General features: G+C 38.1%; 1 protein-coding gene across 1 annotated transcript in view; it reads left to right on the top strand.

Annotated features, from left to right (window-relative positions):
• The first annotated feature begins 1,478 nt into the window (after window positions 1-1,478).
• dnaja2b (DnaJ heat shock protein family (Hsp40) member A2b) overlaps window positions 1,479-25,801 on the top strand; it is a 52,331-nt gene continuing 28,008 nt past the window's right edge. The window contains exons 1-7 of the mRNA XM_061916818.1: window positions 1,479-1,667; window positions 8,381-8,440; window positions 21,353-21,579; window positions 21,659-21,739; window positions 21,822-21,955; window positions 23,406-23,602; window positions 25,317-25,461. Coding sequence (XP_061772802.1) covers window positions 1,590-1,667; window positions 8,381-8,440; window positions 21,353-21,579; window positions 21,659-21,739; window positions 21,822-21,955; window positions 23,406-23,602; window positions 25,317-25,461 — 922 coding nt within the window. The 5' untranslated portion in view covers window positions 1,479-1,589. The remainder of the gene's footprint in view (window positions 1,668-8,380; window positions 8,441-21,352; window positions 21,580-21,658; window positions 21,740-21,821; window positions 21,956-23,405; window positions 23,603-25,316; window positions 25,462-25,801) is intronic.

Here is a 25,801-nt window from a genome sequence, read left to right as displayed (position 1 = left end):
CCTAGAGGGGGTGGGGGGGTTGCCCACATTTGAGGTCCTCTCCAAGGTTTCTCATAGTCATCATTGTCACTGGCGTCCCACTGGGTGTGAATTCTCCCTGCCCACTGGGTATGAGTTTTCCTTGCCCGTGTGTGGGTTCTTCCGAGGATGTTGTAGTCGTAATGGTTTGTACAGTCCTTTGAGACAATTGTGACTTCAGGCTATATAAATAAACATTGATTGATTAAACATTAATAAATAATAAATGATAAATGGGTTGTACTTGTATAGCGCTTTTCTACCTTCAAGGTACTCAAAGCGCTTTGACACTACTTCCACATTTACCCATTCACACACACATTCACACACTGATGGAGGGAGCTGCCATGCAAGGCGCCAACCAGCACCCATCAGGAGCAAGGGTGAAGTGTCTTGCTCAGGACACAACGGACGTGACGAGGTTGGTACTAGGTGGGAATTGAACCAGGGACGCTCGGGTTGCGCACGGCCACTCTTCCCACTGCGCCACGCCGTCCCACATTGATTGATATTTTTCACTAAAGAAGGGTTCGGTGAATGCACTTATGAAACCGGTGGGGTTCGGTACCTCCAACAAGGTTAAGAACCACCCCACACAGCAAAAACACTCCGCGGCGGATCGCGCATTCCGGAACGGACCCGCGAAACGGACCCGTATCGGAGCCGGGTCGTAGACCCGCCGCGGCTCCGAGCTGGATCCGCTCCGCATCCATGATCGAAACCTTATCTCCGCGGCGGGTGTACTTGGGACCCGCAACATTCCGCACGTACATCTGCCACGGACCAGCAACGGACTCATAAAAATCCTGGCTCATCTGGCCCGGGTCCATTTGGGACCCGTTTATCTTATTTTCAAAATCCCTTCTGTTTTTGCTGTAGGATAAAATAGATTAAATATTTATATGTACTATGTATGTATGGATATATACATATACATATATATATATATATATATATATATATATATATATGTATATATATATATATATAATATATATATATATATTTATTTACTTTATAGAGTGAATTGACCATTTTCTGTTTCTGCCTATTGACAATATTGTTAGTTTAAAATTACAAGGAAATTAATGCACATTTATAAATATGCATTGTCTAAGCTAAAACTTAGGCCTACTGTAGGATAAAATGAGAAACTAACACTGCTTTAGAAGCCAAATGTATCTCCACGAGAGAATAGAGGTCGGCATACAGACACGATTATTCTCTGCATTTAAGGAATCGGTCATTTAAACGTCACAAAGACCACGCCATTTAACGTGAGGCTCATATTAAAACCTAGCGGTGGCAAAGTTTGAAGTTCTGGAAGATTCCATTGGGAAATGCGACCTCCCTTGTTTGTGGGCGTCTACGTCAGCAAGGGGGGGATTTCATGCCGGAGTCTGGCAACCCTGGACGAGCCAGCCGGTGGACGCTCGTTTCCCTCTCGCCAAACACGTCAGTAAAGAGGGGGGTTTTGTGTCGGCGCCTGGCAACCCTGGACGAGCCAGCCGGTGGACGCTGGTTTCCTTCTCACTCAGCCGAACGTCCGCAGCAGGTAGCCGGCTCGCATCATGGCCAAAGTCGCGGATACTAAGCTGTACGACATCCTCGGAGTCTCACCGTCGGTCAGTGAAAATGAGCTCAAGAAGGTGAGGACTTGAAAGGACAAAAAGGCGAATATAGGTCGCTGGTGAATGACGGCCTACAAAACCACTTATCCAACCGCAGCTAACAGGCTAGCTCGTCAACTAAACAAGATTGTACCAAACTAGATGGCCTTTCTGTCGGTTGCAATGTTACACGTTTCAAGTTGTGTTTTAGTCAGAATATGTCACATCTTATACGCCCAAAATGTACTTTGGCAAGACGTTATCGCTAGACCAAAGTGACCACGAGTGTCCTAGTTTGCCGGATATAGACGGCACATTTCAGGAAGTAGTCGTCGCCATGTCGCCCTATTTAAAGTCAATGTACAGCTGAATGTAGACCAGACCAACTTTTTTTTATAAAGCCCTTAAAAAACAAACCCCAGTTAAAGAACAAAGGACTGTACACCACGAATAAATAGAGGCAAAGGGCAGACTTAAAAATAACATTCAAAACAAGTACAATAAACATTGAAAAACAAATACAAGTTAAAGCTGCAAACAGCGTTGGTCGGGCCCGCTTTGGCTGGTGCCCCCGCGACCCAAACCCGGATAAGCGTTAGAACAGGGGTCGGGAACCTTTTTGGCTGAGAGCCATGAAAGCCAAATATTTTAAAGTGTATTACCGTGAGAGCCATATAATATATTTTAACACTGAATACAACTAAATGCATGCATTTTTTTAAGAAAGACCAACATTTTTAGGGTATAATAAGTCTTATTATTTTTTATAACATTTTTATTCTGAAGCTAACCAATAATAAATAAAATACTTCTTACTATTGATGCGACTTCTTGAACAGGTGCGGTAGGAAACGAATGGATTGATTAAAATGCATGAGACTGTTTTATATGTTGTATGTTATTTTTAACACTGATTACCAGCGGAATTATTTATTACTCATCATGTTAGGCAGGCCTGGGCAATTATTTAAACTCGGGGGCCAAATTTAGAGAAAAAAATGTGTCTGGGGGCCGGTATATCTGATTTTTAGGAACATTAATACAAAAACTCACAATAATGTCTGATTGAATGCTAAAAAAGTTATGAGAGACTCTTAAAAAACAGAATGGAATTTTACACTTTTTTCACTGAACAAGACACTCAGAACGTACATGAAAATAAAGAAGGTGGGATTTACACTATTAACTATGAACGATAAAACACTGAATATTGACAACACCACCTTTCGATCGACATGTTTTACAATCAAGCAAAACGCTACAAAAGTGCAACAAACACATCAAAATATGAAAGTGAGGGGGGAAAAAACTCACTTACAATCTGATGTATCTGATATATATCACTGAGCTTTAGAACTTTGTTGTAAAAATGTATTTCCGCATCTGTCAGCTATGATGTATCTGAGAGCCAGATGCAGTCATCAAAAGAGCCACATCTGGCTATAGAGCCATAGGTTCCCTACCCCTGCATTAGAAGATGCATGGATAGTAGCTACTATTAGCAAACAGACGTACCAACTCTGCGTAATATCTTAACATCGACACACCCGCAAAATTGACATTTTTTAGGAAAATTTAGTTTTGAAGGGGTTTTTGCCAACTTCCTGTTAATTTTTGCTGAAGGAAATGAGTGTATGAAATGTAGGTGTAAGTCAGACCTACATAGAGGTTTTTGTTTCATGTCTACGACATTCCTAGCGAATGTTACAAGTAGTTTTGTCTGTGTTTTTTCTTAGGGGGGTCTAAAGCGCAATTTTGATTTTTGGGGTTTGTTTTTTTATTAGATGGCAATTTTCGCCAGTCCTGATGTGTGTGTAAAATTTGGTGAGTTTTGAAGCATGTTAAGGGGGTCAAATTACAGCTCGACATCTCTGGATGTTGTTGATAAATGGCTTTCGCTTTGCATTTTAGAGCTTTAAAGGGGAACATTATCACATTTTTAGAAGGGTTAAAACCAATAAAAATCAGTTTCCAGTGGCTTATTTTATTTTTTGAAGTTTTTTTTTTTAATTTTACCCATGCCGGAATATCCCTAAAAAAGCTTTAAAGTGCCTGATTTTTGCTATCTGTGAAGCCACTGTCCGTTTTCCTGTGACGTCATTTAGTGATGCCAACATGGCGGATAGCACAGCAAGATATAGCGACATTAGCTCGGATGCAGACTCTGATTTCAGCGGCTTAAGCGATTCAACAGATTAAGCATGTATTGAAACGGATGGTTGGAGTATGGAGGCAGATAGCGAAAACAAAATTGAAGAAGAAACTGAAGCTATTGAGCGAATAGCTATTGACGCTATTCGGCCATGTCTGCCTTAGCATCGCCGGTAAAATATGCAGACCAAACGTTCAGGACTTTTGCATCTTGTGACACTGGATCAACTTAAATCTGTCGATTGGTAAGTGTTTGTTTGGCATTAAATGTGGGTGGAGGGAAACGCTGGATGCAAATATAGTTTCAAATGTACATACAGCTAGCCTAAATGGCATGTTAGCGCAGTGGGAGAGTGGCCGTGCGCAACCCGAGGGCCACTGGTTCAAATCCCACCTAGAACCAACCTCGTCACGTCCGTTGTGTCCTGAGCAAGACACTTCACCCTTGCTCCTGATGGGTGCTTGTTGGCGCCTTGCATGGCAGCTCCCTCCATCAGTGTGTGAATGTGTGTGTGAATGGGTAAATGTGGAAGTAATGTCAAAGCGCTTTGAGTACCTTGAAGGTAGAAAAGCGCTATACAAGTACAACCCATTTAATTAGCTGGCAGTCATGCTGCGACCAAATATGTCTGATTAGCACATAAGTCAAAAACGTCAACAAAACTCACCTTTGTGATTTCGTTGACTTTATTGTTGGAAATGCATCTGCAGGTTATCCATACATCTCTGTGCCATGTCTGCCTTAGCATCGCCGGTAAAATGTGCACATTCAATGGGGGTCTGGCGGCAGATTTCTTTGACTATCGTTGGAAATGCATCTGCTTTGAGTGTCGCGGGATATCCACACAATCTTGCCATCTCTGTAGTAGCATAGCTTTCGTCGGTAAAGTGTGCGGAACAAACGACTGACCATTTCATTGGCTTTCCCCACTCCTTCGTATTTTGAACACATTTCGTCCAATTTCTTGCCACTTTCGCATCTTTGGGCCAGTGGTGCAACTTGAATCCCTCCCTGATAGTGTTGTTACACCCTCCGACAACACACTGACGATGCATGATGTCTCCAAGGTTCCAGAAAATAGTTGAAAAAACGGAAAATAACAGAGCTGAGACCCGGTGTTTGGAATGTGTTTGAGAAAATGGCGGCTTTATTACCTAGGTGACGTCACGTTCTGACGTCATCGCTCTGAGAGCGATAAATAGAAAGGCGTTTAATTCGCCAAAATTCACCCATTTAAAGTTCGGAAATTGGTTAAAAAAATTGTCTTTTTTCTGCAACATCAAGGTGTATATTGACGCTTACATAGGTCTGGTGATAATGTTCCCCTTTAACTTGCACTTTGAAGCATTTTAAGAGGGATAAATTACAGCTCAAAGACGCAAAAATGACATTATTTTAGGAAACTTTGTGGAGGGGTTCTTTGAAGGCGCGTAAAATCAAAACCGGAGCAGTAATTAAAACTCTTTTCGCAACTTTTAATCAGAAGGGTTCACTCACTCTCCTGTGCGAGTTTGAAGCCGACTCAACAAACGTGCTCAGAGTAGATTATGTTTGAAAAAAGGTGATGGGTTTTTACAAAACTTTTGTTTTGAAGGGGTAATTGCCAACTTCCTGTTGATTTTTGCTGAAGGATGTAAATGATTAAAATGTAGGTTTAAGTGAGACCTACAAAGAGGTTTTTGTTTCATGTCTCTACGACATTCCTACCAAAAATTACAAGCAGCTTTGTCTGTTTTTTCATCCTAGGGGCAGTTTTGTCTGTGTTTTATTCCTAGGGGGCGCTAGAGCGCAATCTTGAGTTTTGGGGTTTGGTTTTTTCATTAAATGGCAATTTTCGCCAGTCCCGATGTGTGTGTAAAATTTGGTGACTTTTGACGCATGTTAGGGGGGTCAAATTACAGCTCAAAGAGGAGGCAGAATAATAATGATGATAATAAAACCTTAGAAATACAATAGGGTCCTCTGTCCCAAAGGGACATTCGGTCCCTAATTATCCTAAGAACAATTTGTGAGATAAAAAGCAGTTAAAAAAGTTAAAAAACAAAATTCTAAAGGCCTTAGTGGCCACATGTGGGGACAACAAATTTTAGCTCTCATTTCCAAAATTGTGTACACTACTGAATTGGGGCCTTATGGCCGCTTATGTGGACACTTATACTGCCATCTGGTGGTGTCAGAAGAGTATAACATACAGTGGATTGGGGGAAAAAAAGTGTAGAAATAAGAATTATCATGTAACTAAACATGGAGTACACGTTTGTTACTTATGGACTAAGTCAGTGGTTCTCAAATGGGGGTACTTAAAGGTATGCCAAAGGGTACGTGTGAATTTTTAAAAATATTTGTAAAAATAGCAACAATTCAAAAATCCTTTATAAATATATTCATTGAATAATACTTCAACAAATATGATGGTAAGTTCATAAACTTTGAAAATAAAATACAACAATGACAGCTAGATTTTTTTGTGGACATGTTCCACTAATATTGATGGTAAAGATTTATTTTATTGTGAAGAAATGTGTAAAATGAAGTTCATGAATCTAGATGGATCTCTATTACAATCCCCAAAGAGGGCACTTTAAGTTTATTTCTACACTTCTAGGTGTAGAAATCTTTTTTTTATAATTGAATCATTTGTTTATTTTTTAACAAGTTTTTAGTTATTTTTATATCCTTTTTTCCAAATAGATCAAGAAATACCACTACAAATGAGCAATATTTTGCACTGTTATACAATTTAATAAATCAAAAACTGATGACATAGTGCTGTATTTTACTTCATCTCTTTTTTTCAACTAAAAATGCTTTGCTCTGATTAGGGGGTACTTGAATTAAAAACATGTTAACAAAGGGTACATAACTGAAAAAAGGTTGAGAACCACTGGTCTAAGTACATCATATCAAAATATGATTCTTAGTTTTTATTCTAATTAAGGTCCAAAAAGCAAAGAGAAATAAAAAAAGCATGTAAACAAACAGCTTGAGCCTTATTTGAAGTCGCATGCTGGGTTAAAAGCCAGTGAATAAAAATGGGTTTTAAGAAGGGTCTTATAGGTAGCCAAAGAAGGGTCCTTTCCTACATGGAAAGGGAGATGGTACCAGAGTTTGGGACGGTACGTTTCAGGAAGTAGTCGTGGCCATGTAACATTAATGTCAATGTACAGCTTCTTTGTGCTCATTATCCTGGTTCCCTGCGAAGAACAGGCGGAACCACTTTTAGTTGATCTTGGCAAACCCCAAAAAAACACCTGACTTACGCTTAAAGACTAAGTAGATGGTTTATTTTATTATAATTTTCTGGCATGTACAGTCAAAAGTTTACATACACTTGTAAAGAACATAATGTCATGGCTGTCTTGCGTTTCCACTCATTTTCTACAGCTCTTATTTTTTGTGATAAAGTGATTGCAGCACATACTTGTTGGTCACAAAAAACATTCATGAAGTTTGGTTCATTTAGGAATTTATTATGGCTCTCCTGAAAATGTGAACACATCTGCTGATGCTAATCCTCCTTTTTCATTGTGCCATTTACTCTCTGCAAAGCACCAGTCACATTGGCAGCAAAACAGGCCCAGAGCATAATACTCCCACCACCGTGCTTGACTGTAGGATGGTGTTCCTGGGATTAAAGACCTCACCTTTTCTCCTCCAAACATATTGCTGGGTATTGTGGCCTATCAGCTCAATTTTTGTTTCATCTGACATGACTTGGACAAAGATAAGACCTTCTGGAGAAAAGTTCTGTGGCCAGATGAAACAAAAATTTAGCTGTTTGGCCACAATACCGAGCAATATGTTTGGAGGAGAAAAGGTGAGGCCTTTAATCCCAGGAACACCCAACCTACTGTCAAGCATGGTGGTAGTATTACTTTCTGGGCCGGTTTTGCTGCCAATGGAACTGGTGCTTTACAGAGAGTAAATGGGACAATGAAAAAGGGGGATTACCTTCAGGATAACCTAAATTCATCAGCCCAGAGGTTGGCTCTTGAGCGCAGTTGGGTGTTCCAACAGGACCGTGACCCCAAACACATGTGAAAAGTGGTAAAGGAATGTCGGAATGTCTAAATGAGGCTAGAATTAAGGTTTTAGAATTCATAAAAGAACCAAATTTCATGAATGTTTTTGTGACCAACAAATATGTGCTCCAATCACTATATCACAAAAAAATAATAAGAGTTGTAGAAATTATTGGAAACTCAAAACAGCCATGACATTATGTTCTTTACAAGTGTATGTAAACTTTTGATTGTGACTCTAAATAGTGCATGTAAACGTTTGATCGTGACTCTAAATATCGTTATTGGGAAAGACTAAAAATGCTATGATTTACTTCAAATTTTTCATATGATCTTTAGGAGAATAATGTCAATGTAATGATTGGTGTTGTCTGTAGGTGAAGCTCATAAGATTAAATGATTGTTTTAGATGTCACAGACAAGCCTTCTGCTGGTGTCTGATGTTTTTGACAGCAGGAGTGAAGCACTTAGCTTTAGATCTGCAGGCAGAAGAAACATACTGTAATTCATACATAGGATCTCGGCCCTGACTTCATCTCTGATGTAGTAAATTAACTACCACTCTTGCTTTAATTCAGGCTTACCGCAAGTTGGCCAAAGAGTATCATCCTGACAAGAACCCCGATGCTGGAGACAAGGTATGAAACATTAATTTTTCTTATATGAACACCAATCCCTAGGGTACTTTTTAATTTTCCTGAAGGAATCAAAAAAAGTACTATCTACTTGGCACACACCACACTACACGGTGAAACTACTGCGATCAAGTCGTTCTTAAATTCTGGTCAACCACCAGATTGTAGAAAACATACCATAGAAAATAGAAGTGCTCAGGTTAAAGGGCTGCATAAAACCGTTGTTTACCGTACAGGTCATGTTAAAGGGATATTATTATGCAAAACAAACTTTTTTTTTTTTTTAAACTATTGGTACGAGTTTTTGTGTTTTTGGGTAAGTCCTGAAAATTTGAAATTAGACTTTTGAGGCATGACGGAGATATTTATAAATGTTTATTTTCATTGCTGCTATTTTAACAATTTTTTTTTTAAATACATAAACTGGGTTAATTGTTTTTTTTATCACTTTGACTTTCCTTTCTTTTAAATGACCAACATTTTATTAGTCGTTAACATTTTTGTAACAGCTGAGTGAGCAGCATTGTTACAGTGTAAATAAATATTTATGAATAAATTAGTCATATTATTTTTTAAGCACATGCCTAAAATAGGTTAAGCCGCGTTTAGAAGTCTTTGGAAAAATTAGAGCCATTAAATGTATCTTCGCTTTATTATCCGATTAGTCGACTAATCGTTGTGCATAATCTTACTTTTTACTTGTTTGCACTCGATGGCATATTTGTTTTTAGTAAGACCTTTTTCTTTTGTAAATTGTATTTTATTGCTGATTATTTTCAAATTACATTTTAAAACGAAAACCAAGTTTGCGTTACTGTTTGTTTCATATAGCAAGTGCAATATAAATGTTTCACATAACATGGTGAATAATTGTGATTACAATATTGCCGCTTTCTGACAATCTCCAAATTTGTTCATAATCATGCAGCCCTAGTCCTGTTAAAAGCCTACTGAAACCCACTACTACCCACCACGCAGTCTGATAGTTTATATATCAATGATGAAATATTAACATTGCAACACATGCCAATACGGCCATTTTAGTTTACTAAAATGCAATTTTAAATTTCCCGGGAGTTTCGTCTTGAAAACGTCGTGTAATGATGACGTGTACGCAAGACGTCACAGGTTTTTAGGAATTATGAGCGCTACGCACACACACACACAGCTAAATGTCGTCTGCTTTAACGGCATATTTACACAGTATTTTGGAGATCTGTGTTGCTGAATCTTTTGCAATTTGTTCAATTAATATTGGAGAAGTCAAAGTAGCAAGATGGAGTTGGGAAGCTTTAGCCTTTAGCCACACAAACACACGGGGATTCCTTGTTTAAAATTCCTAAAGGTTAAAATTTACTATGGATCATCGGCGGTCAAGCGAACATGAAACATGACGGAATGTCAACCAGCAGGTTTCGGTGAGAAATTTGTGGTTAAAAAGTCAGTTCTTACCAGAGAAAAGCTGAGCTTGTGCCGTCCATAGCTGCCATCAGCTCCCCTGAGACACTGCGCGTCAAGAAACCCGTGGAATTACACCTCCGACTATCAGGTACTATTTAACTCACTAAAACACTAGCAACACAATAGAAATAATTATCCTACTAAATGTGTCTAAAAACATCGGAATCCGTCCCAATTACAATCGCGTTTTCTTTTAAACTTTTTTTTTTTTTTCTAGTCCGCCGCCATCAAAATCCTCAAACACGAATCTTTCATCCTCGCTCAAATTAATGGGGAAATTGACGTTTTTTTCGGTCCGAATAGCACTTTTTTTGGGAGGCTCCCTTTATGAACAATGTGAATATGTGAGGAGCCCCCACACTTGCGACGTCATTGTCTGCGACTTCCGGTAGAGGCAGGGCTTTTGTCTTAGCACCGAAAGTTGCAAACTTTATCATGGATGTTCTCTACTAAATCCTTTCAGCAAAAATATGGCAATATCGCGAAATGATCAAGTATGACACATAGAATGAACCTGCTATCCCTGTTTAAATAAGAAAATCTAATTTCAGTAGGCCTTCAAGTGTCTTTCTGGGACCTACAGTTATAAAACAAATTCTGTGAATTTGTGTGGTTATTTTTTTCTTTACTTATTAAACAACTTCCCAACTGAAAATGCATTTAGTAGAGGAGAGTAGTCTAATAGATGGAGTAACAGATCAACAGATTGTGACAACCAAGTTCCTCAGCATGAGCCCGAAAGTCCATTTTTTTCTCCATTTTGACAGTCAAGCTAACCAGGCTGCTTTAATGACCAACTTAGGGCACCGTGCCCTCGGACAGGAACAGGAAGTCATACAGACAAACACTAAGGAAATGCACTAAAAAACAGAACTGAAAGTGTCATGACACCACGTTTATACACAATACAGTACAGGCGATACCTAAGCTTTTAAGGGGAACTGCACTTTTTAGGAATTTTGCCTATCGTTCACAATCATTACGAAACAATGGATGTTATTGTATTTTTATTTTTGCATTCTAAATATTAAATACATGTGATCCAAAGTTCACCCACAATGGAGCCATGTAAACCGCACAATCCTGCCTATCAAGCCCTTAAAACATCCAAACTTTTCCATTGATGTTTTATTTACATGATGGAAGTACATACGTAACGTAGTAACGGGCACATTTATAATAACAATTACTATTCGCTTATTTTGATAATTTTAACCGTACAAGGCGCATTCATTTTAGAAAGGCATCCCCAAAAGGGACAAGCGGTAGAAAATGGATGGATAGATGAATCACAGTTTTTTTTTTTTCCTTCATTACTGATTACTACTCACTGCAGACTTCATGAGAGTCAACAAACATAACATCACTTACTGTACAACATCTGCTGTCATTAGGATGCCGACAGCTGGGATGTTCAAATAATCCCAGTTAGGTGAAGAACGTTTTATAATCCTCATGAAGAACCTGGGTGGGGAAGCGGGGGGGGCGTGCGTCTTTTTGTGTCGTCCTCGCTAGTTGGATGTAAACGTAGGGAGACACGGAAGTGATCACGACGCCGTTATAGTTTGTCTGCCTTAGCGCTTACAACAACAGGCATGTGATTTTTCTGTTTATAGTCAGAAATCTGTCTTTTTTTATCTCTTTAAAAATATTTAAAGTTGTTCTTTTTTTTCCCCGACCTACAAAGTCTGTTTCCATATGAGTTGGGAAATTGTGTTAGATGTAAATATAAACGGATTACAATGATTTGCAAATCCCTTTCAACTCATATTCAATTGAATGCACTACAAAAACAAGATATTTGATGTTCAAACCCAGACTTTATTTTTTTTTTGCAAATAATAATTAACTTAGAATTTCATGGTTGCCACACGTGCCAAAGTAGTTGGGAAAGGGCATGTTCAGCACTGTGTTTCATTACCTTTTCTTTTAACAACACTCAATAAACCTTTGGGAACTGAGGAGAGACATTTTTGAAGCTTTTCAGGTGGAATTCTTTCCCATTCTTGTTTTATGTACAGCTTAAATTGTTCAACAGTCCTGGGTCTCCGTTGTGGTATTTTAGGCTTCATAATGTGCCACACATTCTCAATGGGAGACAAGTTTGGACTACAGGCAAGTCAGTCTAGTACCCGCACTCTTTTTCTAAGAAGCCACGCTGTTGTAACAAGTGACTTGGCATTGTCTTGCTGAAAATAAGCAGGGGCGTCCATGATCACGTTGCTTGGATGACAACATATGTTGCTCCAAAAGCTGTATTTACCATTTAGCATTAATGGTGCCTTCACAGATGTGTAAGTTACCCATGCCTTGGGCACTAATACACCCTCACACCATCACACATGCTGGCTTTTCAACTTTGCACCTAGAACAGTCCTGATGGCTATTTTCCTCTTTGGTCCAGAGGACACAACGTTCACCGTTTCCAAAAAACAATTTGAAATGTGGACTCGTCAGACCACAGAACACTTTTCCACTTTGCATCAGTCCATCTTAGCTGAGTTGGGGCCCAGCGAAGCCGGCGGCGTTTCTGGGTGTTGTTGATAAATGGCTTTGGCTTTGCATAGTAGAGTTTTAACTTGCACTTACAGATGTAGCGACCAACTGTAGGTACTGACAGTGGTTTTTTGAAGTGTTCCTGAGCCCGTGTGGTGATATCCTTTACACACTGATGTCGCTTTTTGGTGCAGTACCGCCTAAGGGAACGTAGGTCCATTATATCATCGCTTACGTGCAGTGATTTCTCCAGATTCTCTGAACCTTTTGATGGTATTATGGACCGTAGATGGTGAAATTCCTAAATTCCTTGCAATAGCCCATTGAGAAATGTTGTTTTTAAACTGTTTGACAATTTGCTCACGCTTTGTTCACAAAGTGGTGACTGTTTCCCAATCCTTGTTTATGAATGACTGAGCATTTCACGGAAGCTGCCTTTATACCCAATCATGGCACCCACCTGTTCCCAATTAGCCTGCACACCTGTGGGATGTTCCAAATAAGTGTTTGATGAAAATTCCTCAACTTTATCAGTATTTAATGCCACCTTTCCCAACTTCTTTGTCACATGTTGCTGGCATCAAATTCTAAAGTTAATGATTATTTGCACAAAAAAAAAGTGTATCAGTTTGAACATCAAATATGTTGTCTTTGTAGCATATTCAACTGAATATGGGTTGGAAATGACTTGCAAATCATTGCATTCTGTTTATATTTACATCTAACACAATTTCCCAACTCATACGGAAACGGGGTTTGTACAATGTGTGGTAAAATCTTGATCCATGTCTTTGCCATACATGCCAACAACTACGGTTTTTATGTAATAAGTACGTTTTTTGATAATCCAGTGGTAAAATCTACGCCTTTCCGTTAAAAATGATTACCTTAAAAAGCGAAGCTACCTAGCGAAGTAACTTCACGGGCAGGGGATAAACTATACGGGAAACATCAATGATGATTGGTTGGTTCACGAATAAGAGCATCCATGATTGGTTGGTTGGTTTACTATGATGAGACACGATTGGTTAAGATTAGGACAGAACATTACGGACATGCCAATCCGAGGCAAGATAGGGCGGGTCATCGAACCAGGAAGTGAAATCACAACGGACATCCCAAATGAGAGAGTCGGAGAAGAGAACAGGGAATTTTCAAGCGGGCGATATATATATTAACAGAACTAGTGGAAGATGGCAGAGGGATTCTCTTCTTTCGATTTTTCTGTTAGCGATGTAGACCATGTCCAGGAAACCCACAATGTGTTCAGTTGGCCACATTTGGACGAATGTATGCGTCTGGATAAAACAACTCTTTCCTTTTAGTTGTTTACCATGTAAGCCCAAATCAAAATTGCTCTTGACATGGAAAAGGTGTAATACACATTTGAGAACACACATGATTATGGCAGAAATGTGATGACTTTTGCTACGGAATAGCCTGTCTATTTCATTTTCATTGGTGTTTTAGAACAAGATAGTGGCTCTCCTTTTGTTCATCATTTTGTTCATCATTTCTACTGTTTATATTTTGACATTGAATAGTTGAATCATTGCGAAACATAACCAACATATCTGCAAGATATGTCTTATTTCATGCTATAAATCACAAATGGCTATTCAGATAAAGGAAGATAGCTAATAGAATAAACATTGTTTGTTTTTACTCGATGATTTTTGCATTTGGAGCAGTAAGAATTGGAGAGGGAGACCTAAGAGAAAGAAATTGTCTATAAAATCCAAGTCAGAATCCAGTAAAGCAGAAAAAAAAGGAAAATGCAAGCTGCTGAGAAATTTGCTAGGAAGGCTCATGTCAGCGCCATCAAAGCAAAAATGCCAAAGTAATGTGTGAATGAACCAAAGTAATGTGTAAATAATGTAAATAACTAGATGAACCATCTGTGGCTGTGAAGTGAACACAAGTAAGGTTGTAAATACTGTATAGAGTAGACTAACCCATGTGGTTCCTGTGGATCTGAACACAAGTTGTAATTACTGTAGTGACTAAATAACATAGTGCCTGACACAGACAGTGATTAATTTGGATGAATGGGGTTTGTATTTATGTCAACTCTGTTGATAATTTTTTAATTCTTTAAACACCAAAGCATCTTTAAATGGTGTTTTTTGCTAATATTTGCATGTTCAATTTGCTGAAAAACCAGGACCTGTGGCCCCCAGATCCCTGGATTTAGGTTCAAATCACATGCCTGCAACTAGGGCTGGGCAATATGGTCTTTTATTAACATGTCAATATTTTTAGGCCATGTCACGATACACCATATATATCTTCATATTTTGCCTTAGCCTTGAATGAACACTTGATGCATATAATCACAGCAGTATGATGATTCTATGTGTCTACATTAAAACATTCTTCTTCATACTGCATTAATATATGCTACTTTTAAACTTTCATGCAGATAGGGAAATTACAACTAAGTCAATTTACCAAAACTGTATTTATTAAACAGTTAATAAGCAGTGGAACAAACATTTCATTTCATTTCCAAAACAAAAAGAGCAAGATTGTCAGAGACATTTTAAAACAAGGTATGAGTGCACTTTTGTGCATGATGTCACTAAGATGACATATCAAAACACTAAATTAAAGTGCACTTTTTGTACAGAACACCACTACAATAGTTTAAAACAAATAAAGTGCACTTTTGTGCATGACGTCACACAAGATAAAAATTAGCTGCATAATAGGAAATCAAATAGTGTATGTGACCCTGCGATGAGGTGGCGACTTCTCCAGGGTGTACCCCGCCTTCCGCCCGATTGTAGCTGAAGATAGGCACCAGCGCCCCCCGCAACCCCAAAGGGAATAAGCGGTAGAAAATGGATGGATGGAAATAGTGTATGTCTTTCGCTATGTGGTAGGTTACTGTGGACGTTATCCCCTTGTGTTATTGAGTATTTTTTTCATACGGTGTCGATCTGGAAATGGTTGCTTCGGCATTTTGTTGGTGTGGCACCGGCCGGAGATGTTGACATGCGTAGTTTTAAGCATTCTTCATTCTCTAGTGCAGTGGTTCCCAACCTTTTTTCAGTGATGTACCTACCCCCCGAGAAGATTTTTTTTAATTCAAGTACCCCCTAATCAGAGCGAAGCGTTTTTGGTTGAAAAAAGAGATAAATAAGTAAAATACAGCACTATGTCAACAGTTTCTGATTTATTAAATTGTACAACAGTGCAAAATATTGTAGTGGTCTTTCTTGAACTATTTGGAAAAAAAGATATAAAATAACTAAAAACTTGTTGAAAAATAAACAAGTGATTCAATGATAAAAAAAAAGATTTCTACACATAGAAGTAATCATCATCTTAAAGTGCCCTCTTTGGGGATTGTAATAGAGATCCATCTGGATTCATGAACTTAATTCGAAACATTTCTTCACAAAAAAAGAAATCTTTAACATCAATATTTATGGAACATGTCCACAAAAAATCTAGCTGTCAACACTGAATATTGCATTGTTGCATTTCTTTTCACAGTTTATGAACTTACATTCATATTGTGTTGAAGTATTATTCAATAAGTATATTTATAAAGGATTTTTGAATCGCTGCTATTTTTAGAATATTTTTAAAAAGTCTCACGTACCCCTTGGCATACCTTCAAGTACCCCCAGGAGTACGCATACCCCCATTTGAGAACCACTGCTCTAGTGGGTTACTTTTCAAATGATGCTACAAATGGAAAATTCTGCTACTTTTTGTAGCAACACTTTTGCCGCATACTGGTAAATGGAGCATTGTTGGCGGTTTTTGAATGGTTGTTTATTGGATTTTTTGGACGAAATAGAGGAGCTCCTGTTGGCGCCTCTTCAAGCAGACTTTTATTTACTTTTATTTAAATAATATGAATGAGTGAAAAGAGGGATCACTGCATTCAGTTAATACTACTATAAAAAAACATGCAAAGGTGGTAAGAGCGATGCAGAGTGAGTCGTCTTTCTCTCTTTTCAAAGCGAGAGACGAACAAACGCGAGGCTCAACAATTGTGATTGGCAAACATGTCAGTCACTCAACTGGCGGTGATGGCGGCATAAAAAAAACAGCCTCTTGCAGTTACATAATCGCACTAATTAAAACCTCCATGTTGATTCGATGCTGATTAATCGTGCAGCCCTAGCAGGAAGTTTAAAGTCACTTCTTTATATTCTTTATTCGTGTCGATAAAATATGTCAAAACACCTTTTCTAAAACCAATGACACTCTTCACCATATCAGCGCTGCACGTCACATCCCGTCAGACTGCAGTAACAAAATGAAAAATGTCTTACATTCAGAAATGTCTATCGTTGGGATTTTTTTTTATTCCTTATTGAAAGCTGGTAGTCATCGGTACTCTAGTGTAAATAAAGATGATAAATAAAAATGCATAGTTTTTATTACCACAAGAGATTGTGCGCCAGCAATATCATGATATAGCATCTCACAGCAGGGGTATTTTATCAACACCTACTTCTTAGAAGGTCGAGGTCGATATTCAAAAAGTCCATTACCGACGATAAATGAAAATTAAGTCGGTAACCTTTTCAGCGTCGACAAATCGCCATGTACATGCTTTAAGAGCATTCACGCTTTTCATTGGTTCCAACAGCTGCATGCATTTCTGCCATAGTAGAATAAAAGAGCATCTTGTCTTTCATTAAGTGTCTTTAACTCATCATGCGTTGAGGCGGGTTCACTAGCACGCTAGCATCACAGACACAGTGCAACAAGTTAGCATGCGGAAAAATGATCACACAACCAAATGCCCCCACACTAGTATGGCAATATTTCAGTTCAAACCTTTGGAACAGAATGAGCCGAACAACACCGATGAGTCAGTTTGCCAAATATGCGCGAATACAAGAAATGTGCATGCCCACACGAAACACTGCCACTCGACAGTCAACACTGCCTTCGCGTTTGATGTACAAGGTGAGAGCAAACAAAAGAGTACAAAATATTGTGCGCTCACAGAAAGTGTAGTTAAATACATCGCCAAAGACATGCTGCCATTTATCGCTGTTGAAAAAGTATTTTTTGTAAATGTGCTGCAAATGTTTGACTGACATTTGTCATATTATGTTTTGTTACTTGGAATCTGCCAGACTTAACATTTATTTCATATGACCTGTTAAGACATCTGCTTATACAGCAGTGTTTATATTGTTACTCTGCACTTATCCTAGCTTAGTTGTCAGTTAAGTAATGTATAACTCTACCTCGGCCTACATGTACAAAATTGAAGTGCATCTTTGTCAATGCTTTATTTAGCCATTTTATTTATTGTTTTTGTTGTGTATATTTGAGGGCCGCCGACCCCCTCCTTAACACATTTTATTGATTGTGGTTGTGATTTTATTCGAATGCAAAATGTAGCTGACAAAGGATATCTAATTGTGTTTTTTTTTTAACTTGGAGATTTAAAAGTTTACATATCAATTACAATATTCACATATACATATACGGGCTGGGCAATATTGTCTTTTTTTAATACCGCGATATTTTTAGACCATATTGTGATATACGATATATATTATGATGTTTTGCCTTAGCCTTGAATGAACACTTGAAGCATATAATCACAGAAGTATGATGATTCTATGTGTCTACATTAAAACATTCTTATTCATACTGCACTAATATATGCTACTTTTAAACTTTCATGCAGAGAAGGAAATCACAACTAAGTCAATTTACCAAAACTGTCTTTATTAAAGTTATTAGCAGGTGACTTTTCAAACGATGCTACATTTTAGCAGTGATGCTACTTTTGGTAGCAACGCTTGTGCCCCACACATGACAAATTAAAGTTGTCTACTCTACATATTCCCGCTTGAAGCCGAACCACCGGCAGACGATGGGCCCCGTGTTTTTTTTCTTGGGAATTAATTATTTCATTTGTTACGAGATTCACACCTTCTTTCTCCGCAACAACCCGCTAGAAATACCAGCTAACGTTAGCCACCCCGCTACCTCTCCGCTGGGCGAGGGCGTATACGTATGACGTTACACAGTAAGTGACGTATGAATGTGCGCCTGCTTGTCTGTGAGGAGACACAAGAAAGAGCGAGGAGAGTGTAATGCCCGCAGCTGCGTGAGAACGTCTACTTGAATATTACGATAGTCATTTTCTATATCGCACAGAGACATACCCGTGATATATATCGTATATCGATATATCGCCCAGCCCTAATAAAAGGTCTTCCTGGACCGGCTCAATTAAAAACCGGTACCAAAAAAATACAGCATTATGATTAGGCTTTTGTCAACTATATTTCATAATGTAATGTAATCTGTGATATTTATACCTAAATAAATGCTAATACATCTGTTGAGGAATGTAATGTAGAGGGAGACCTTTTCTGGCAGATTAAAATAAAGTGTATGTCATTTTACAACATGTTCTGGTTGATAGTCCTCAATTACAAAATGTTTAGCAGGTTAAAGATAATTTACTTTATTAATGAATAGAAAAGAAGGTTAAGATGTTGTCGTGCAGAAATACAGATATGGTTAACTTGTACAACACGTAATGTACAGAATATCAGAAGCATTTATTCAGGTAGAAATATCACAAATTACACCTTTGACAATCAAACCATGATTGTAACAATCCACATTTTGTTATTAAAGTATGAAACTGGTGTCCAAACATGGTGTAGCTCCTCTGATTGAATCTGCTCTTACAGCAGGAATACTAGTTTGGTTTTCTTACAAAAATACAAATTCTGGCGCGTTGATCTGCATTTTGTGTTGAGCTGTTTAAAAAGCATAATGTTTAAAAAAACCATTGCATTAAAGCAAAGTAATTTTCCACTAATAAACAGTTATTTTTTTCTAATTTTTGTACACTCAACCCCCCATCTTGGCAGAAAAAAGAGAAATGTATAAATGTTTTCAATTTTATAAATAAAATAAAAATTGAAATGTCACATGATCATAGTTATTCAGATCCTTTGCTCAGTATGAGTAGAAGCAACCTTTTGAGCTAGTGCAGCCATGAGTCTTCTTTGGAACGATGCAACATGTTTCTCACACCTGGATTCAAATCCATTTTTCCTTGCACATCCTTTTCAGTTGTGTCAGGCTGGATGGTGTTCGTTGGTGGATAGCTATTTTCAGGTCTCTCCAGAAATGCTCAATTGGGTTTAGGTTAGTCCCTGGCCAGGTCATTGAAGAATGGTCACGGTTGTACTACTTGCAATAATTGCAAGTTTGCTATTTCATCAAGAGGAGTACCTACAAGTACTATACTGAAACATTTCAACATACTTCTGTAAATAATTGTCACAATTTTGAACCGCTCCGATCTCATCCGAGGCAGCAGCAGTCATCTAACATAAATACAACCGGTACTAATACTGCCTCTAATGTCAGAGCATTAATGTTAGACTCTAATGTTGGACTACCTGTTCGATTGAAATGAATGCCTTCTCATTTAGATGAGCATGAGGAGACAGAATCGGGCTCCTTTCAAGGCAGGTTGTAGTTGTTCCAGTTCACGTCTGCCGCTAGCATTCAGCGCGGCAGGGAAGAGTACAAACTCGGCCAGGAACGACGAATGTCACTAAGCAGAGTTTGTGGTCAAAAGCTTACAACAACTTGCCACATATATGCTCATTTTTTCGGTAGGTGTATGTTCAATTGCAGTCAGAGTAAAGTTGCATGTTTTTCCCCCAACATTTTCAGTCATACAGGTGGAACTCATAAAATGAGAATATCGTGCAAAACTTTAATAATGTCAGCAAATCAACTTCAAATGTGAAACTAATAAGTTAAATACATTTGTTGCTTACAAAGTGAGATATGTTGAGCCTTTATTAAAATTTTGATGATCATAATAACTCCGTTTTCAGTTCAAGGTTTTCATAAGCTGTAAACCATAATCATCAAAATGATATCAAAAGAAGGCTGGGAATATCTTGGGTTGCATGTTATGAGCCTACATTAAATTACTTTCGCCTTGTACATGTAAATCTAAACAAACCTTTGCACTGGTATATTGTACATTATATTTTCTAGGCAGATGACAAAGATTTTTAAGTTTTTAAAATGTTACAAAATGTTACATTCTTGTGTAATCTCCAAATGTTTTGTTTTTGTTAAATTCGACGTAATTTATTTTAAATTTATTTCAAAGGATGTGCCTTTTGAAGACCTCACCGGTGGCTTTGTGAAATCATGTTTGCACTGGAAAAAAACAAAACCGAATTGTGAGGTGCCCAAGGATTTGCACCTCCAGACCTGACATTGAAAGCACATTTTTTGTCTCAGAACATTTCATTCATGACTTTGAATGTTATTGTTGCTTACAATGTCTTAAATTCCCTTTCTTTTAGCTGTCTTCTCTTGATGTTTTGTAGGGTAGTTTTGTGTGTATGTTGATAGGTTTTCAGTATAGTGAGTCCCGGGGCCCACAGGTGGTGATTTATGTGGGTTTCTGAAGAATTTGTCTGATCATAACAAAATGGAAATTTTAGTATATTTTATCATGGCCAATGGAGTGTTTTTTATATTTTTTTTATTTCGTTACATCATGTCCCCTTATTGTTAAGACAAAATCTATATAATTATAGGCCCAACATCAAGCATTGGAAATGTGGGTTAATCCATATGAAGTTTGTGTCTTAAATTGTTCAAATTAAATCTGCAGTAAGTGGCTGGTTGTTTGGTAGCAGCCTAGCTAGCATGTGGCGATTCTGTGGACAAGGTGTGGTGTTTATGCTAAGCAGAGGCAAAGAAGGTTGAAACAGAACTTGTCTGTTGTTTTAGCTAGATTCTGTGATTTTAAAACACGAGTTGTTCACCATATACCTAGGACGCCTGCAGAGTGAATTTACCTTTTATAATTAACACGTCAGTAATGTGTTAAGTAAAGATTTTGCCATGAAATAGCCACAGCTCATCATTTGTCTACACATCCAGTTATGTGTGCATTTTTATTTTATCATCCAGTTTAAAGAGATCAGTTTTGCATACGAAGTACTGACAAACCCAGAGAAGAAGGAGTTGTACGATCGCTATGGAGAACAGGGGCTGCGTGAGGGAGGAGGAGGCGGCCCCGGCATGGACGACATCTTCTCTCACATCTTCGGTGGAGGGCTTTTTGGGTTCATGGGGGGCCAGGGCAGAGGTCGTAATGGAGGACGGAGGAAAGGTGAAGACATGGTGCACCCTCTAAAGTAAGTACTTTCCCATTAAAGGCAGCTTATTGTAAAAACTGAAATATGTTGTAACACATGTTATTTTATCCGGATACAGAGTTTCTCTTGAAGACCTCTATAACGGTAAAACTACCAAACTGCAGTTAAGCAAGAATGTGCTGTGTAGTGCCTGCAACGGGTAAGTCCACTTTAAATGTGTAAGCGTTTAAACATCACTGATGTACGTGAACACTGCTGACTTTCTACTGTTTGTTACCCAGTCAGGGGGGGAAGGCGGGTGCGGTGCAAAAGTGTGTGGCATGCAGAGGCATCGGTATGAGGGTCGTGATCAGACAGCTGGCCCCTGGTATGGTCCAACAGATGCAGTCAGTCTGTGCAGACTGCAAAGGAGAGGGTAATATAAATACATATTCACACAAATGTTTGTATTTAATGGTCATGGGTATACTTAACAGGATTGCTATTGCACAATTCAACATTACTGATTCTGATTACTAATCTATCCCACATGCTCATTATCATTATAATATTGACTCTCACAATACTTTATTTACATGTTGTCATTTAAAGTTTATTGTCTGCCTGTGTTTAAAGGAAAAGAAAGGAGTAGACGACGTCTATAAAGTTAGCTTATGAAGGCATTGAAAAAATAAAATCCAGAATAAGTGAACAGGAGTAAACCAAAACGACAGTGATAAGGAAAATAAAGGCTGTTAAAGAAATGTAAAAATCATAATATAAATTAGGACTGTGTTTACTAAGGGGGTTCATAGTCGAATCTGATTTGTTAGATTTTGGCCATCGTCATGAATCGGTCACATTTTGGCCATCGTCATGAATCGGTCACTTTTTTTTTTTTTTTTTTTTTTTTAGAGAAATGAACAGATGTGAATATAAACTAATATATACTGTCTAGACACTAGGTGTCAGTAATGTCACATGGATGCTCTCTACTATTCCCAAGTGAATTAAAGGTACTTAAAAAAGCATTACAGTCTTTCATTGAAGTGAGTAAAACCGATATCCTTAGCCACTTCTTACACCTCAAGGTTTCAACTCTGGCATAGCACCAAGAAGACATCAAACTTGATTAAATAGAAGAAGTGAAATTCATAAAGTTTCTGTATGTGAACCAGCTGAAATATAATGACCTTTTTAAAGAGGAGAGTTTCACCTACAAGAAGAGACGGTTCGTCCTGTCTCCCACGCCATGTTCAACTGGGACGGAGGGAGGGGCAAATCGAGCTGTTTGTGACCAACCTTAATCACGTCCTCAATGCAGTAAATGTCCTCCCAACACCATTGGTCAAAAATTCTTGTGATTTTATATGACACCAATATTTTTTTTAGAGACGTGAGGTCACATTAGGAAGCAGCGACCACTTTGAAGGTTGAAGTGACAGCTGAGAAAGTAGGATTTATTTTTTAGTCCTATAAAATTTTTATTTAAATATTCAAACAAATCATGGATGCAGTCCGTCTGTCCTCTTAACACACCTGCTGTACACAATGGCCTCAGCAAGGGGGAGGGGATATCATTAGATTTAACTGCAAAATTGATATTGGAATAACACTTATATGTGTTGACTAATTGATATTGGAATAAGACTTATATGTGTTGACTATTTGAAGACAGCCTTAAGTAAATCGGATACAAATTAACAATGAATAAATGTAAAGTAAAGTGATTAAGGAAGAATGCATAAATACTGTTGTTAAAAAAATATATAGTATAGTTCATCAATAAATGCTGAATATAGGTAAATCAATAACAACTTGAATTTGTATTTGTTTGTCCAAAACTGTCCGCTAAACTGTTATCAATCACGTTTGTGTCTGTGAAGGTGAGGTCATCAATGAGAAGGACCGCTGTAAAAAGTGTGAAGGTCAAAAGGTCTGTAAGGAAACCAAGCTGCTGGAGGTGCATGTGGACAAAGGCATGAAACATGGACAGAAGATCCCGTTCTCTGGGGAAGCTGACCAAGCACCGGGCGTAGAACCAGGAGACATCGTCCTGGTCCTGCAGGAAAAAGAACACGAGGTAAGAAACACACTTGCAAGGTCAAGATTTCTTTAATGGTACCCAGAGGTAAAATAGTTGATGCTGAATTACAAATGTCTGCACAAGACAGAATGCAACAAGCAAAACACCAATCATACAAAAGCCAAAAGCAGTGAAGTTGTCACGTTGTGTAAATGGTAAATAAAAGGACTATACAATGATTTGCAAATCCGTTTCAACTAATATTCAATTAAATAGACTACAAAGACAAGATATTTAATGTTCAAACTGAGAATTTTTTATTTATTTATTTTTTGGGCAAATAATCATTAACTTAGAATTTAATGGCAGCAACACATTGCCAAAAAGTTTTCACAGGGGCATTTTTACCAGTGTGTTACATAGCCTTTCCTTTTAACAACAATCAGTAAACCTTTGGGAACTGAGGAGACACATTTTTGAAGTGGAATTATTTCCCATTCTTGCTTGATGTACAGCTTAAGTTGTGCAACAGTCCAGGGTGTCCGTTGTGCTATTTTAGGCTTCATATTGTGCCACACATTTTGAAACAATTTAAAACGTGGACTCGTCAGACCACAGAACACTTTTACACTTTGCATGAGTACGTCTTAGATGAAATCGGGCCCAGCAAAGCCGGTGGAGTTTGATTAATGGCTTTGGCTTTGCACAGTCGAGATTTAACTTGCACTTACAGATGTAGTGACGAACTGTAGTTACTGACAGTGGTTTTCTGAAGTGTTCCTGAGCCCATGTGGTGATAGCCTTTACACACTGTCAGTTTTTGATGCAGTATCGCTCTGAGGGATCAAAGGTCAGGGGCATTCAATGTTGTTTTTCAGCCTTGCTACTTATGTGCAGTAATTTCTCCAGAGTTTCTGAACCTTTTGATAATATTACGGAGCATAGATGGTGAAATCTCTAAATTTCTTGCAATAGCTGGTTGAGAAATTTTATTCTTAAACAATTTGGTCAGGCATTTGTTGACAAAGTGGTGACCCTCGCCCCATCCGTGTTTGTGAATGAGTGAGCATTTCATGGAAGCTGCTTTTTTACCCAATAATGGCACCCACCTGTTCCCAATTAGCCTGTTCACCTGTGGGATGTTCCAAATAAGTCTTTGATGAGCATTCCTCAACTTTATCAGTCTTTTTTGTCACCTGTGCCAGCTTTTTTTAAACATGTTGCAGGCATCACATTCCAAACTAGCTAATATTTGCAAAAAATAAAAAAAATTTTCCAGATGGAACGTTAAGTATATTATCTTTCCAGTCTATTCATTTGAATATAAGTTGAAAAGGATTTGCAAATAATTTTTTTCTTGTTTTTATTTATCATTTACAAAACGTGACAACTTCACTGGTTTTGGGTTTTGTAAAAGAAAAAAACATTAAAAAACAAAAACCATCAGCTGTGTACAAGCACACTGTAGAATAATAAAAATACAATACCTAATAAACCAATCATTGTGATTAAAGTGCTACAGCATAATAACTAAATCAAATCACCATGTCTTAGCCTTATTTGAGACCTTAAAGAGGACCAAAGCGAAGTGATGGGTGAAGTGGTGAATAATAAAGCTGGCCTTACACTGCAGCTGTGTGGCGAGGATGTCAGATAGGTTGAGTTGCTACTCACCTATAAGCTTACTAGCCCTCGAAAATCACATGTGTTTGATCTTGATTGATTAGGGGTTTTATGAAGTTGAACCACAGATAATTTATTCTCCTTTTAGGAATTCCGCCGGGAAGGCAGTGACCTTCACATGGTGCAACGCATCGGCCTTGTTGAGGCTCTCTGTGGCTTCCAGCTAACTGTCACACATCTGGATGAGCGTCAGCTGCTTGTCAAATACCCACCTGGCAAAATCATAGAACCTGGTAATTATTCTTCAACTGGCCCTTTCTCTATGCCATGATTGACATGATCGATTCGAAGGATTTAAATGTTATTATGCTATGATAGACATGATGGATAAGAGGGACTTTAATTCTATATCAAACACCAGATACAGTAATTTGGTATTTGTGTCAACGATCAAGATCTATAATTGCAGTACAACCTCTAGTCACTACAATTTCTTGACAAATATGTCTTAGAACTAGGGCTGGGCGATATCGATATATACGACATATCGCGGGTTTGTCTCTGTGCGATATAGAAAATTACTATATCGTAATATTCGAGTACCGTATTATTCGGACTATAAGTCGCAGTTTT

The sequence above is a fragment of the Nerophis ophidion genome, linkage group LG12 (assembly GCF_033978795.1).
Source record: "Nerophis ophidion isolate RoL-2023_Sa linkage group LG12, RoL_Noph_v1.0, whole genome shotgun sequence".
NCBI classification, from domain to species: domain Eukaryota; kingdom Metazoa; phylum Chordata; class Actinopteri; order Syngnathiformes; family Syngnathidae; genus Nerophis; species Nerophis ophidion.
Note: the sequence above shows the minus strand (reverse complement) of the source record. Positions and strands in the feature narration are given on the sequence as shown.